This window comes from Calypte anna, chromosome 5 (genome assembly GCF_003957555.1).
Source record: "Calypte anna isolate BGI_N300 chromosome 5, bCalAnn1_v1.p, whole genome shotgun sequence".
NCBI lineage: Eukaryota > Metazoa > Chordata > Aves > Apodiformes > Trochilidae > Calypte > Calypte anna.
In genome coordinates, this window is record NC_044250.1 from 10,871,175 (window position 1) to 10,886,670 (window position 15,496).

General features: G+C 37.7%; 1 protein-coding gene across 10 annotated transcripts in view; it reads right to left on the bottom strand.

Annotated features, from left to right (window-relative positions):
• SOX6 (SRY-box transcription factor 6) overlaps window positions 1-15,496 on the bottom strand; it is a 334,845-nt gene that overhangs the window by 90,527 nt on the left and 228,822 nt on the right. For 8 of the 10 annotated variants that reach the window (XM_030450938.1, XM_030450944.1, XM_030450941.1 and 5 more), the window contains one exon: window positions 5,162-5,285. In XM_030450938.1, coding sequence (XP_030306798.1) covers window positions 5,162-5,285 — 124 coding nt within the window. The remainder of the gene's footprint in view (window positions 1-5,161; window positions 5,286-15,496) is intronic. The other 2 variants (XM_030450942.1, XM_030450940.1) reach the window with 1 other exon arrangement.

The following is a 15,496-nucleotide window of genomic DNA, read 5'->3' on the forward strand; positions in this document are numbered from 1 at the left end:
TACCCACTCCTGCAATATTCCCACACAGGGCATGCATTTTGTGTGTGCAGAGGCATTGGGACTGAGAAAGATGGTAACTGGATATGGCAATACTATGGAGCATCTCCCCTGTCCAATGACATTACCTCAGTTCTGCCTGTGCTCTAAGCAGAGTTTGCCACAACACTACCTTATTGTGATCCTCATGTTGCAGCGGAATCAGTTGCCCCAAAACTGATTGTCTTTACTATGAGCAGAGGTTCTCTGAAAATGCCAGCTGAAAATACTCAGCTTCCTACTACCACTTTCTGTTCTTACCTAAAAATTTAGGAGCAAGGCACATATGGATTGCTACAACAAATTCTGAGCTTACAGATTCTTCATTCCAACAGGTAAAAGCCAACAGAGAACACATGACAGACTTTAAGCCAGTCCCAAGGAATTTCCATTAGAACCACTCATGCACCACCTCTGCCATACAAAGAGATATGGCCAACTCAGTAGATATTTGATTTGATGCATGCTTTCTGTTCTCAACAAGAGGAAGAGCAGCATGCTTTAGATAAAGTACTGTGCTACATAAAACTTAAACCACCTTGCAGCTTTAGGAAAAATTTCCAAAAAGTTTGCTCCAAATGGAAATTGCAATCGTGGGAATCAGTGAAATCCAGTAGACCTAAACAATGTTAGTTATGTGGATGTGCTACTGTAATCAAACAGTTTAATTAATTTGATGACTAGTATCTCACAGTATTGGAATGTTCTGAGGTTTAGCCAGATGACAATAACCTTGACAGTTTTGTTTGTCATGCTTTACCTAATTTCACTTTCATTGATTTCAAATGAGTTATTGTTGATTTGCCCTAAAGCACGTAGCAACAGAACCAGGACAAAACATTGGCTCCATTTCTCACTATTTTTGCCATCAGCCTTGGTACACGGTCTCCATTTTCATATTTCACTCTATTGCCAGCATAGTAAAGTCTCTTGTGGATTATTTTTGCTATTCTTATAATGGTCTTTCTATACTTTATACATGAAATATGAATAAATGCTTTGAAAATACACTGCAGCATATCACTCTACAAACCTTTTTAAATAGATGCTTACAGCCTCCATACCCCAATGCCTCTATTTTCAATAATCTTTTTCACAGATATTTTCCACATCTGGTAAAGAACTGATGAATACAAAACATTTGCAGAAGACTATCAAGGAAAAGCCATCATTCATTTCCAAGTCACAGGGACACACAGCAAGCATGGGTACTGGACCTCCCAATCTCTGCTCAGAGCAAACTCTGTTTGAGCTCTGCTCAAAGGATGGTCTGGTTTCTCTACATATTTATTTCATCCTCATCTTACTTTCCCATTCCCTCATAGCCACAAAACTTGAAGAAAGCAATACTTTAGACATTGCAAGATGGAGGAGGGGACTGTCCTCCTCCTTATACCACTCAGTGTCCTCTTGACCCAGGGAACTAATGGGGAAACAGTAATCACATTCAAGGATACTCCAGCCCACTAACTTTTCCTGGATGCATGTGGTTGGTTAAGTGAAAGGAAATTTGCACTGGGAGAGGACTTATAATGGTACTTATGTTACCCACCAGTTCCAAGCACTAAGTATAGTGGTCACAGTCAGAGAGCTAGCGAAGCTGCTTTGCTATACTTGGAATGTAAAGTGATTATATTAACTGTGTAGCATCTCTGGGCAAGTTTCAGTTTCCTTCCAGCTGCCACTCTTGGCTTCCCACTGGAATAAGTGGCTACCCCCACAACCAGGTACTCTACAAGGCTCGACAAGCGCCTGCAGGTCAATAGTCACAACAGTCATTTGAGATGCACAGCGCCCTAAAGTTTTAATTAATCCAGTATACAGTATAAATACTGAAATATGTATAAAAAATTAATTAGGTGGTCTATGCAGCTCTGATTTCTCAATTAGTACTTACCATGCCGGAAAATTGTATTACATGACTTTGAGATACATAAGGAAGCATGAGACTTTGGGGACTTTTTTTTCTAATGTAATTATTACTTGTCATCAGCATTTGCTAACTTTGGCCTGATTCACCTCCTAGAGCTCCACATATTGAGGGGAGGAGGGGAATGAAGAGGGGGGAGGGCTACAGCCACTTCATAGTACAGATCCTGCCAGGAAATTCTGTCCTGTTAGACTTTAATACAAAGCATAGCCATATATCAGCAATTCCTCAAGTTTTCTATTCATAATGACTTACTGAGCTCAGGAATTCAAGAGCAACTACAGCATGAGCTGGAAGGACCTCAGACCCTACTAAATTCTCCTCTCTTTTAGTAGTTCTTCCATTGAGGGCACGACCTAGTGTATTTTGTAATAGGAATACCATTTTCTTACCTCAAGGCATAGAAGTAAAATGCACATTTGCATCAGTACTCAGAAACTGCTATCTTGGCACTGAACTAAACAGCCATGAAATTGGTTCCCACTTAGCCTGTGAAGCTATCTGCAGGGACACATGCACATAGTCATACCCTGCTTGTACACCAAGGCAGGACTTGTCATCTTGGCTGCACTGACACACTAAGATCTGCCACTTCCAAGTTGGAGATGGCTTATGCCTAGCCCATTTTGTGGGCAAAGCAAATTAAGTGACTGTGACACTATTTGACACTATTTTATGACATTATTAGACATTTTCTAAATGACACTGTCAGTTTTAAAAGTACTCAGAGGTCCTATTATTGAAATCCCTCTCTCTGTGTTTTCTGAATGTCAAGGGAAACCAGAAGTGTGAAAGCTCAGTCTTGCCTACATCAAAATAAAGTGAAAAAGAAACTACATGGTCAACCAAGAAGAAAATCTTAAGGATCCAGAGGGTTACTCCCTCTCCTATCTTACACAGAAGTAGAAGTGAGTCTGTACTGACAATGCTAGAGGTAAAAGTCTTATTTCGTACACAAGTAGAAGAGTAAGGGTAGTAGCAGTCAAATTCAGAAATATTCCTCAGAAATTACTTCGAAGAACTCTCTCTATGAAAGAGGGTAGCCTAATCTCCAGTTTCATTAACTCCTTAACTACTATGCCAAGTGCCAAAACCAGGAATTAATCAACACCAAATGTAGTTATAGTGGGTTTTTTTAATCATGAGGTGTGCAACAGAAACTGCTAACCTGCCCAGCTACCTTTACTCCACATGCTGTTGAATTTAATAAATATATTAACAATACAACTATTCTCAGAGGCTTCTTGCAAGCCACTTGGCATAATCAGATCACCATGACTTCTGGTCTTTACTAGCATCATCTGGAGATAAACCACTAACATACTAGCAAACTGCCTGGCTGTATTCTGAGGTATCTGGGCTTCAATTTCTGCCTGTACTTCATTCTTCTATCATTCATTATAGATCTCTCTTTCTGCACTGTGGCAAGCAAAAAAATACCCTAAAGTTGTATCACCTTCTGCTATGAGGTCAATAGGATCACAGGTGAAGTAGTGTATAACTAGCATAAGGTTAATAGTGTCACCACAGGTACTGTAGAGTACAATTTAGAATAGGTGCAGAAAATAATGCTGGTACTCTTTTTCTTGAGTTATTGTACCAAGTAGCCTACAGAGCCAAAATCAACACAACACAATTTGGTATAGCACCTTTCAAGTGGGAACCACAACCAATAGTTTAATCATTAATAGTCACTATTCAGAAAGCATCTCAGATCAAAATGGAAAAAACAGGGAAACTGAAGCATATGCTTTCTCTTGCCTGTGAGAGGGAAGGCATTAGCCAGGGTGTTGCAGACAGTTACAGTTCCCACAACTGGCAGCTTTTATGTCTTTGGATACAAAACAGTCTTCACTTTGGTCCCCAACTGCTGTGAGGTGGTGACGTGTGAATGACCATCATCCTGTGTCATCTAGAGCTAGGTGACTTTCAGAGCTCTATAAACTGGTTCCTGCATACAGTGCAGAAGTTTGTTAAATGGAAAAGAATTTTGGAGTTGTTAAATCTAAAAATAAGACAGTTACCAGACAAAGATTCTGCGTTTAAAGAGGAGTGTCTTGAGAATAAAGACACAGAAGGGAGTGGGACAAATGGAAATGCTTGCTGAAATCCTGCTTGGCTTCACTTCATCTAATATTAAGTAAACTTGCTAGAAAAGATTTTAGGTTCAACCTGGCTTTTAATTAGCATGCTGTTTACATCATATGTTACAAGGCTTTACTTTGGATTTGACCCTGCTCCTGCTGCAGTCAACAGTAAAAACACCACTAGCATCAGTGGGAGCAGGATCAATGCTTTACTTTGTACATTTCATGTTTAATGTCAAAAAAGAAGCTGGTATTTATGTTTTGTAGTTATTAGTTATCAGGTTAATATGCTAAAGGCAGCTTGACAGGAAATACTTTTAATGAGCGAAATAAGGTTGCTGCTTCTGGACTGAGGTCACTTACAAAGAATGTACAAATGAAAATAAGGTTGACTTTTATTTACTTAACTATCTTCCTACATTGAATTCCTTTGGCAACGTGTCTTTAAACATTTAAAGCCCTGTTTACAAGGAGGCTCTGAAAGTAGCTTCAAACCATTATATCCCTAATTGAATTCCCCAGGAGTCCTGTAAACTTGGCGGAAAAAAAGAAAGAAATCATAACATTTGCTAAATCAACTCAAAACATATTTCACTGCAAGGTTATGTGACCTGTTATAAGTCTGAATGATGACTGGGACTGAACCACTGAAATCTTTTATTATTCAGATTGAAATCAAACAAAAAGTTGTCCATTTGAAGCCTGCTAATTAAATTATACTTTCCCTGACTTTTATCTCTAATTAAGAGTAAGAATTTTGGCACAAAAGACAAGTACAGTGAAGATAACAGAATTAATTTGAGATATATAGCCTTTGTATGATGATACAAGGCAGACCAGACACAAATTACTAGGCAAATGGGCCAATGTATGTAGAGCAAATTATTTTGTGGGAAATAAATGTAATGAACCTCATGATATTCAATAACGAATATTCTATCCACCTGCTTCAAGCCAGGAGATTTCTTTCAAGTGTAGTTGCAAAACTCCACATTATTTCCAACCAGCTACGCCTGTTGTGTAACATCAACAATATGAGACAGATCACACAAGAAGCTACAGTTAATATCTTAAAATGTTAACTAGCTTCACATCCTTGCCAGCTTACCTGGCTTGTAGGTTATTCCTGGGGGGAAGAGGAATCCCTGCTGGGCTGCAGCAGCCGCTGCCAGTGTCCTCTGGTCGTGTGGAAAAATTGGGATCATGAGCGGAGGCATGTGACCCTGAACCTGCTAAACAGAAGAGAGCCTCTGATCAGAAATAGCACAAATTTGTCTTGACAGGTATTTCTCCAGTACTGATAGTGTTCTTGTGTTCACACAGTCCCAGAGAACCTTCTCTTTAATGTAACCCCTGCCAATTTCACATTATCACATCAAAGCCCTCACTAACATTGTTTTCCCTCAGTGTCAAAGGTGTAACAGCCTCAGTGAACTGCACGTTTTCCTACTTCTTCTATTTTTAAAAAAATTATTATTATTATTGTTATTAATATTCCCTGTCCTGGCACAAGGTAAAGCCTTCTAAACCTTTCTAATATACCATAGGTTCTTTAAAAAGAGAATTGGTATGTATTTCTATTAATTTTGCTCAGGGTTTTCTCATCTTTGATCACAGACAGTAGAGAGGCATTTTAGCAGTAACCTAACGCTGCAGTACCCACCTTAGATGTTAAAATTTTACTGTTCTTAGGGTAAATTTAAGGCTGAGATCCCACAACATTGTATTGTTCACTTATTTACCATCAACTCAGGTATGTTATTTCAAAATCTTATTACAGTATTAAGTGGTCTTTTAGTCAACATCCCAGCTCTTAAGATTTAAGGCTCCAACATCTTGGCTTCCAATTAAACATCCTTTGCCATATACACCTCACTATAACATATAAATTGCTTGCCTCTCTAAGCAGTTTTATAGCTTTATGGACTATCATGTAGCTTGGTAATTATGGAGCTGTATTCAGAGAACATTTCAGAATAAAACCTACTATATCAAATATAATTTGACCCTAATAAATTTATCAAAGAGCTCAAACATGCCAAAGCAAAAAATTATTCACCCTTACCTTTTTGTATTCAATATTTAGAAAATGGGACACGTGAGAGAATAACATCTATTAAATCCACATGTTAATTTTCTAGTTCCTTAATTTATGCTACATGTTTTTCAGAGACAGTGGCTAGGATCACAAAGAGTTTTTATCCATCATTCCTTAATCCCTGAAGTACCCATGGGTATGACTAGGATTTTTCTGATTAGTAGTTAAGCAGACATATAATGGCTTATATATCAAAGCTAGTACATGTAGGAAGAAATTGGGGCTTTAGGCAGAAAAAATGTTGCCCTCATCCTTCCATAAATTGATGGCATTAAATACTATTAAAATGTTAAAGTACACTTCAAGCGTTTTGTTGGGGTTTTTTTTCTGTTTAATTCCTAAAGAACTTTTTTGGTCCAATCCCATATGTTGACCTATGACACTGTTTAAATAGTGCCAAATTTTCTTGTCATATCCCCATTACTTTCACAACCATTGATGCAGTGCAGAAATGCTACTGTGTGTGTCTATGAGGGTTAATTTACCAACAACTCTTCTCTTGGGAAAGCCCTAACATGGAGGTTAATAAAGGTCAAGCAAAAATAAATACTTTACAGTATTTTTCTGAATCCATTTCTCAGGAAAAGCAACTTATAATAAAAAGGTCTTTGTGCAATTACTATTATGGCACTGGGGTGTGAAAGAAACTAGCTTTGAGCAGCTATTTCTCTCATTTTAGCTGAGGTAAGCCTAGCTGTGCATTTTAGGATATGAGTTAAACTTGGTTAGATTGGAGTTGATCCCCATGTGCCCAGCACAGGCATTTTACTCTGACAAAATGTTGCTGGTTTTGCTGTGTGGTGTTCCTTTACACTGGTTCTACAGGAGTAGAGCAACTGAAAATGACAGGCTTTGTCTGACAGAAACAACTGCAGGCTACACTAGAAAGAATTCAACACAACGCAACTTAGAACCATTTTCATGAGTTCTCAAGTACAGCCTCATCAAATGGACCCAACACTTAAGAAATATCCCTTTCAATCACACACTAAGTATTTCCATGGGGTTGCAAAGGTACAAGACATCAAGGCAATCTCACAAGGCACAGAAGAGATCAGAGTACCCAAGTTAGAGTAATGATGCATAAGCATTCACAGCAATTCTTCACACCAGTGTCATAAAAATCACTTAAAACATATAATAAACAAATCCTACTATGGTTATTTCCCAGTCCAGTTCTGTAGAGCTGAATGTACTCCACCATATAATAATATTTTTTTTTAATTCTCAAATAAAACAATTCTTTAAGTGTGGAATAGTAGTTGTGGCTATCTGCTATTCTTCCTTGAAACTGAACACCAGATCAGGTCCTCAGCCGATACAAATCAATGTAACTTTGGCTGAAGGAAGCTCACATTTAGAATCTAAGTTTGAGTTATACAGATTGAAAAAAGCCCAGACTGAATGGCAAACATACCCTCCCATGGGCCTTCCCTCTGCAACGGATTGAAATCTATTCCTAGGCAAATATTGGTTTCACCTATAATTGTTATATACATGGATGACAATTTTCAGCACAGGTCAACTGAAATGCACAAAAAAGCATTAAAAAGGAAGAGATTGTACAAGTGTCACTGATCACTAGATTATTACAGATATAAAATGAATGCCAAAAAAAAGGAGACACCTTCACTTTTGACAATTTTTTTTCATGAGGGTGTTCTTGTTTTAATTGTTGTTGCTAGTGTTATTATTATTACAATTATTACAATTTTACTGGTGGGAGGAGAAACTGGGAGCTGGGATTGACTGGTGTGGTTCATAAAATCAGCTATAACCCCAAAAATTTTAATTGCTGAGATGGTCCTCAGGTCTTTCTGAAAATTAAGACTGTAGCAGATGCTCGAGAAACACTCCGACCCTGTCTCTTCCCATTCGTAAAAACAGCACATTGTTGGACCGGCACTTTCCCTTTTGTCTCCTCTCTGCTAAGTTGTTGATGATGCCATTTTTTGCCATCTGCCCCAGAGCTTCATTAAAGATACATGAATGGACTAACTGGGCTGCTGTCTTGTGACGAACAGGTGCTATTGTTTGTCCCCAAAGACTTGCACTAAAGATCTCACTCAGAATACTTGAGAAAGAGCATCTGCAGCAGTCAGTCAGCGAGTAACTTGGCAGAGCCCACACTATGGGTTAATATGCAAGCAGTGACACTCAGAGGGACTAATTTTCTCTTTCATGAAGATTTTTTTTTTCTTTGTTTTTGTTTTTAGGGTTTTGTTGTTTGTTTTTTTTTTTGTGACGGGTGGTAAATCAGTGGATTTGAACAATTCTGCCAGTCTATATCTTTAGCTGAACTGCTCACACCCCGGAGGGAACCTGAGCAAAATTCAGTTCTGCAGACTTAAGTTGTATCTTACACAGAACTACTTCATAAATTTAATCTTTGGTACTATACAAGAATCTGAAGTTTAGCTGCATTAAATGTGAGAAGCAGCCAAGATGAGGGAAATCTTAAAAGGTAGTGTGCCATTCCTTTAATATCCCATCACAACTCCGACAGCCCTTGGGAACTGATTACAGCACTTCCTTGCCTGAGATCTAAGTCAGGAAGTAACTTTAGAGCAAATCAGTCCTGATTAGTTCAAGAAGCAACTTCCAATTTGATTCTCCCTGAAATAATAAAAGCTGGTGGCCCATTTGATAAGCTGGGCAAATCTGCAGTGCTTTATCTACAGTCATGTGAATGCTAATCTCACAAGTTGGCTGGACAATTCGCCTGGTTAAAAGCCATTTATGTTTAGCACTGGCCTTTTCAAAGCTTAAATTTGAACTTCTACCTAAGATTTTTTTTAACTTCTTGAAATATTGGTAAAGGCAGACTGAAGCTTTAACTTGTATATGCAGTCATTAAGCCTCTAAATTTCCATAGTAGAAATGCATTTAAAGTTTTCTACTCTCTCATTTAAAAACTGCAGTGTAATAGGAGAGTTTTCCAGGTAATGACAGTGTATCAAGTAAGAATGTGAATTTTCAGAATGCTCAAAATGCATGTTTATATGATAGAATAGAATGGCTATAGCTGATAGCTCAACAGGTTACATTTTGGGTTGATTTATTTTAAAAATAATAATGGCAGTGCTTGTGTTCCCAGTACTACTAATGCACGTTCTTAAATACCCTGTGTACTATATGTATTTATCTCACCTGGATTTTAAACAGTCTGTGTACAATGCATGGCACTTCATTTTTATACCACTATTGGAATTTTTTTAATTTCAATAACTAGTGTTGATTTGTTGTCCTTTGCAAGAGAGGAAACATAAGAAATGTTGTTAATTTGGATCTTTTTTGATTAGGTCATTCTGGCAGTCATGTAAGGAAGCAAACACCATGTTGCATAAAGAAGCAGGGACTTCTGTGAAAACACATATATGTCAAAGTCAGTGAGCTCACTTAAATGCTTAAAAGCAGTTATGTGCTAAGATTTGTGCAGGTTTGTGTCTAAATCTTCTCCCCAACTGTGCCAAAACTTTAATGAACTCATGCTGTGACTGAGCCTTTTTCTGTCCCCCAAAAATGATCTAGTTGGAAAAAACTGCAGAAGAATTGTACTGAAAAAATAAAAATGTCTCTTTGGTTATAATTGAATGGTCTGGCTGTTTTATTTGTGTTGTTCTGATGAAGCAAAGTGACTGTAAGGCTGGATTAACTGACCAGTTCAGTTATAAAGGATCTGGCTACTTTGTGTGTGACTGGGGGCTGGGCCTTTTGTCCTGAGCTCAGAAATGTAACTGAGGAACTCTCAAAGCTTTGAATTAAGGCACCATCAATGCTTCACATTGTCTAATGTAAAGATAATATGTGAGAGTGGACTCAAACATTAAGTGAAAAATCCTTTCAAGCATAAACAGTCCAAGGGAGGCTGAGGATTCAGGGTCCCTGAGGAGGAATCATTGAAGAAAGGTGGGTTCCAACAGACCAAAAGTGATCGTGCAGGCACTGAATGTAGCTGAGGCTCTGAAAAATTGCACTGACATAGCTCCCACATCAAAAATTATTCAGAGACTACTTTTTGCTCCTGTTAGCAATATAGAACCACTGGAGCCACATCTATATAGGGAGGTATATTATGTTCTAATTTATCTGCCATCTAATTATCTACAGTCTAATTGAAAAGTATTTCCTCTCAGTGGAAGTACATGAGCCACAAAGAAAATGTCTGCCAATGAGATCCCAGGGGAAGTGTTGGCAAATAAACTGTAAAAAAAAAAAAAAAAAAAAGATACCACAGACTTACAAAGTGAGAACTTTTCATATGGGAAATATTATAAAAAAAATTTTACCCCACTACTGAATTTTTAAAGAGATTGTAATAGCTATTTTCTTTCTTTCCCTCTATCATTTTTTCCATTTGTCCAATGGGCAGCATGATTTGGAGGTTTAAGTCTGCTGCAGTGGCCACAGCATTAATGTGAAAATTGCAGCCATGATCATAGAGAGAAAGAGAGCATCCTTATTTTTTTATTATTTTTTCCTCACTACTTTGAAACTTTAAATGAACTGAACTTAAATTCCACCAACTCAGGAAATAAAGAAGGGAGCATCAGAAAAATACTACAAACCACTCATAAACCAGAATAGTTTTAAACCCTTGCTCTCATTTGATTTCTATTAGCCTCTTATTGTGTTGCCCTGGTTTTAGCTAGCTCCTTGACTACCTGAAAATACAGAATTCAACTAACGATGATCTCATGAAGTTACAAGTATGATAAATGGTAATTAAATCTATTTAAATTGTCTGTATTTTAAGAAAGTCTCACTAGGAGGGATGGAGAACATCTCTGCTATAGAGAAATAAATAAAACATGTTATGCAAAAGTGAATTTATAGTTCATTTGGAATTAGAGATCTACCACCTTTTCAATCCATACAAATGCATAATCTTGTCAATTAAATATTATTGTTAAGGTCTAGTAGTATGTTAAAATCACTTTAAAGTGCAACTAAGGAAAATTCATGTGTGTTTATTACTCCTTAAGGGTCTATTAGTGGGTATTTTATTCAGATTTGTGTTGTAAAATCTGCATAAACTCAGCATATTGTTATCCCCTTGTGTGCATTTGTTTGGTTAAAGCATAACAGCAAATCTCTATTTCTGCAACTTCTGGAAAAGTCAAGAGAACTAAAACAGTCCTAATTTTAATCAGATACAAACAGTTATCTCTACAGAAGTGAAGGGCTGACTATTATGCAAATTGTCACAGTTAGTGGTCACCAAGCCATCACAGAAGACTGAGCAAGTCAATTATTTCCGATAGTTTCAAAGACTAGTGAAGATGTATGCTTCTCATTTGCACCTTGTCTTACTCATGCCAAAATAAGAAAAATACTGCAGCCTAATGATACTTGTTGATATTTTATATACAGAAGCTCCATTACTGGAGCTCAAATCTAAATATAAATTATGTCAGAAATTCCTTAATAGCTTATGTTTTATGGTGATACCAAAATGTGCAAGATTTTTGGAATAGATTGAAATCTCCTGTTGATGGAAAAATTTAGAGCAGGAGATGCTTTAAAGTTTGCATTTCATATTGGTGCTTTCAAGCAGTCTTCTCCCCATATCCTTTCAAGACAGAGTTCTCTATTGAATAGTAGCCAGCACCAGGTATTAACATGAAACTAATTCCCTCAATAGAAGGGCTTGCAATGTACAGTACAAAAAAAAGTAACCTAGCACCATACACTGATGATTGCTAAAGGATTGATTGTCTTTCACTGAAGAATACCTCCACCAGAAGTTAAAACAAAAAGAGAAACATCTTTCAGTGCCTCTGAACAAAACTCCTTCTGGCCTATACAGGTTAAAAAAAAAAAAAGAAAGGTACAACAAAAAAACAGGTTGAGGTTTTTCTGTTATATTAAAGTAATAGAAAATAGATCTGAAATACAGGGGGCTCTGAGGCTGAGGAGTTCTGCCATTTACTTTCTGCAGGAAGAATTTCTTCCTGATCAGCACATTGTTTCTAAAGCTCTGTTTTCACTGATATTTCAAGATTTGTAACTATATTGTATTGTAACTATATAAGCACTTAGAAGTTTCGAATACTTTATAAATATTAATTAAATGAAGTTCAAGGCCCCATTCAGAGAATAGTATTATGTCTCCAGTTTACACATGAGGAAATGCAGAAGGGCCTCGATTTCTTTTCCAGTCACAGAAGTTCCAATGCATAGCAGATATAAAGTAATTCCATTGTGATCTTCTGCTCACAACCTTTACATTTTACTGCACAATTAAATAAAGACCTACTGAGAGTGCAGAGCTATGGCTAACAAGGGACATGCTCTGTTGCAAAACCAGAATGAGGCAGCTTTAGTGCAGGTACACACCAGCACTAACACAGCTCAGCTGTCAAACACTTGAATATTGGTAGGACAAAAAAGTGGAGGTGAGTCACAGGTATGGAAAGGAGACGCCTTTCCCATCCCACCCAGTCAAATGCTGATTTCTTCAGGTATTTATTTGCCTGTGAATAGACTCTTCTTTATTGTAAAGACAAGTATTGATTATTTTGCTCAAGTCTAAATGGATAATATTTAAGAGACTAGGTCAAAGTAGGTATTCACATATAGTGAGAATATTCTTGCTTCTGCATATTTTATCTTTTCTGTATAATGCAGAAAAGTAACCTAGATAACTTTCAAAAATCACATCATGTTTATGGAGTGTCTAAATTGAAACACAAAGGGTTATCAAAGGCAATTCTATTGAGAACTAGTTTAATGGAGAAAACTCCTGCATCTAGAGATCAAAGTCAAACCAGAATACTGATAGCATGCAAAAATTAATTTGTTCTGTGTCTTCCAAGGATTCCTCATTTCTTTGACATGACCTGACTGACCATCTTTACTCAGAAAAGGCTCCAAGAAACTGGTGTGTTCGCACAGTATGACTGAGCTGGTTGCCAGTGTTAGGTATTCAGTAATTATTGCAGTTTGGGACTAAGTAACAGAGAGTTCCTAAAATTCCAGTGACATACACACAGCCTGCTTCCTTCCTACACCAACTGTGTCTGGCTCAAATCAGTTATTTTGGTTCCTCGACTTTCTACAGCATTTGTGATACATCTACAAAAACATTTTCAAAGAGCAATATAATTAAAAAGGTAAAATAAGGCAGGAAACCAGGAAACTAGGTATCTCCTAGCACTCCCAGCATTAGGTATCTCCTATCCAAGTTGGGGTGTTAAAATTCCCACAACAGCTATACTTTAGGCATGAATCCACACTGCTGTGCTGCCTTTCCTGCAAAGGATCTTGAAACTCAAAAAGGAATTTCCCATTTTCTGGCTTTCCCCACTTTGTCGGAACTCCAGTGTTATTTAATGCATGCTTTCAGCTTGTGAATAGATCCTTGCCATGAATTCTATGATCACACTCACATTAGAGTGTGGCTGCTCTCAAAGTTGGGATGTTTTCTTCGGTTGTTCATGGCAATTGCTGGGAACCAACAGCACAAAGCTGTGCTGCAATGCCCTTTCTCTCTGCCTGCCGAGCCTGCAGCAAAGGGCTGGCTCCTCTGCAAACACAGTGTGCCAGAGTTGGTGTGATGAAATGCACAGGCAAATCTACATAGAATTATTGAGCAATAACAATGGCCCTTTGTCCAGCTGCGACTGCTCCCCCCTCTGCAGCCAGGCCTTATCTCCTCAGGAAATGCCTGCTTTAACTGACAGGTAGGAGATTAAATCTACAGCTGCCGAAACACAATCTCCACTCTGTTAGATAGGCTTTCATTGAAAAGCACTACAAACACATAATTTGTTTATGTTGTACCAGCAATCTTTGACAAAGCAGACTGTCTAGCTGAGACAAATGTGGTTAAACCCATTTATTGTATTATTTCTGCTACACAGAACAAGCTCTTAAAATGTAGAAACTAGACAAGGCACAAAGCTCTAGCTGTCTGAAGAAATCAAGAATAGATGACTTCTTGTTACACTAGCCCCCTTTACACAACATAGCATGTTCCCTCCTGGAAACCATCCACTGTGCTTTCTTTCTTTTCTTTTTCCATCTCTCTCACTCTCCCCTCCCCCCCCCCCCCTTTTTTTCTTTTTTAAGTGGGTGGTTCAATGATATTTATGTTTCCAGGTTTTAAAGTTTCTTTTGTTTTCTTTAAATCAATAGAGATAAAATAACTAAGACAGTCAAAGGATGCCTTCACATTTAAGAAACAAGGGAACATATTTGAGAGACTACTTCTCAAAGAACAAATAATTTTCCAGACACTGTCTGGTCTTCCTGACTTAATGCACACTAAAGGAGAAGTTTTGCCTGAATAATGAATGCTGGACCAACACCCCCTCGACCCTTCTCTCTCTGTTTTTTATTCATCAATCACATATTTCTCAAAACATTACTTCATTTTTGTTACACCTTGTGCTTTATTTTAAAATAATATCGCTGGTTGTTTATTTCCAATGAAAGGCAGGGAGAATTGATTAATTAAGTGTTTATAAATCTGAGTTTATAAACGCTTTTCATAATGCAAAGGCTCTATAAGAAAAACCTGCCTTTTAGCTGTAGTTTCTTTTGACCACATATTACACCCAGTAAACTCTTCTACAAGAACTAAATAGGTACTATACACTGACTATGAGAAGGGCAACATTGGTCACTCAGGAGGAGACCCTCAAAACCACCACTTATTCCATGGAGCAGGACACACCCCTGAGAATACAGCATGGCCCAGGCCCATACCAATCTCTGCTTTCTATATTTAAGGCTCCATTCTGAATAGGCAACTTCAATTAATGTTACTGGGAGTTGTGGGCACACACAGATGTGCTTAGGGACTGGCATATTAAAACATCCCTTCATTCTGATGAAGCTTGGTAAATGAGCTTTACCAGTGTTATTACGATAGATGCTCACTAAGGAAGATCTGACAAATCACAGAATGGTTGCTCTACTGGTTAACCATAATTAAAAGGAAAAGAAATAAGAAGAGTAGTCAACATAATGTTCTATCATTCACCTTACTTCTATAACCTTCTTGCCCCTCCTGAGGCATTCTCTTCTATACCCTTTCACAGCATGTTGGTTTCTATATTATTTTATTTAACCTTAATCACAGCATTCATCTTTGGATTTGAAAGGAAGCTGTACAGAGCTACCATACGAGCTGCCACTCTGAACATTCAGCTTGGCATAAAATTAAAAAAGTATGCAATAAACTGGCTGAATCCATAGGGAATCCCTCAAACAGCATGGATAATGAGGGGAATCCATAACAGACATAAACAAACCCAGAAAGATGTCTGGGGCCAACATCATTATGTAAGATATATGCCCAAGATGTATGGGCATACGTTTGAATGTTCAACTTCAAAC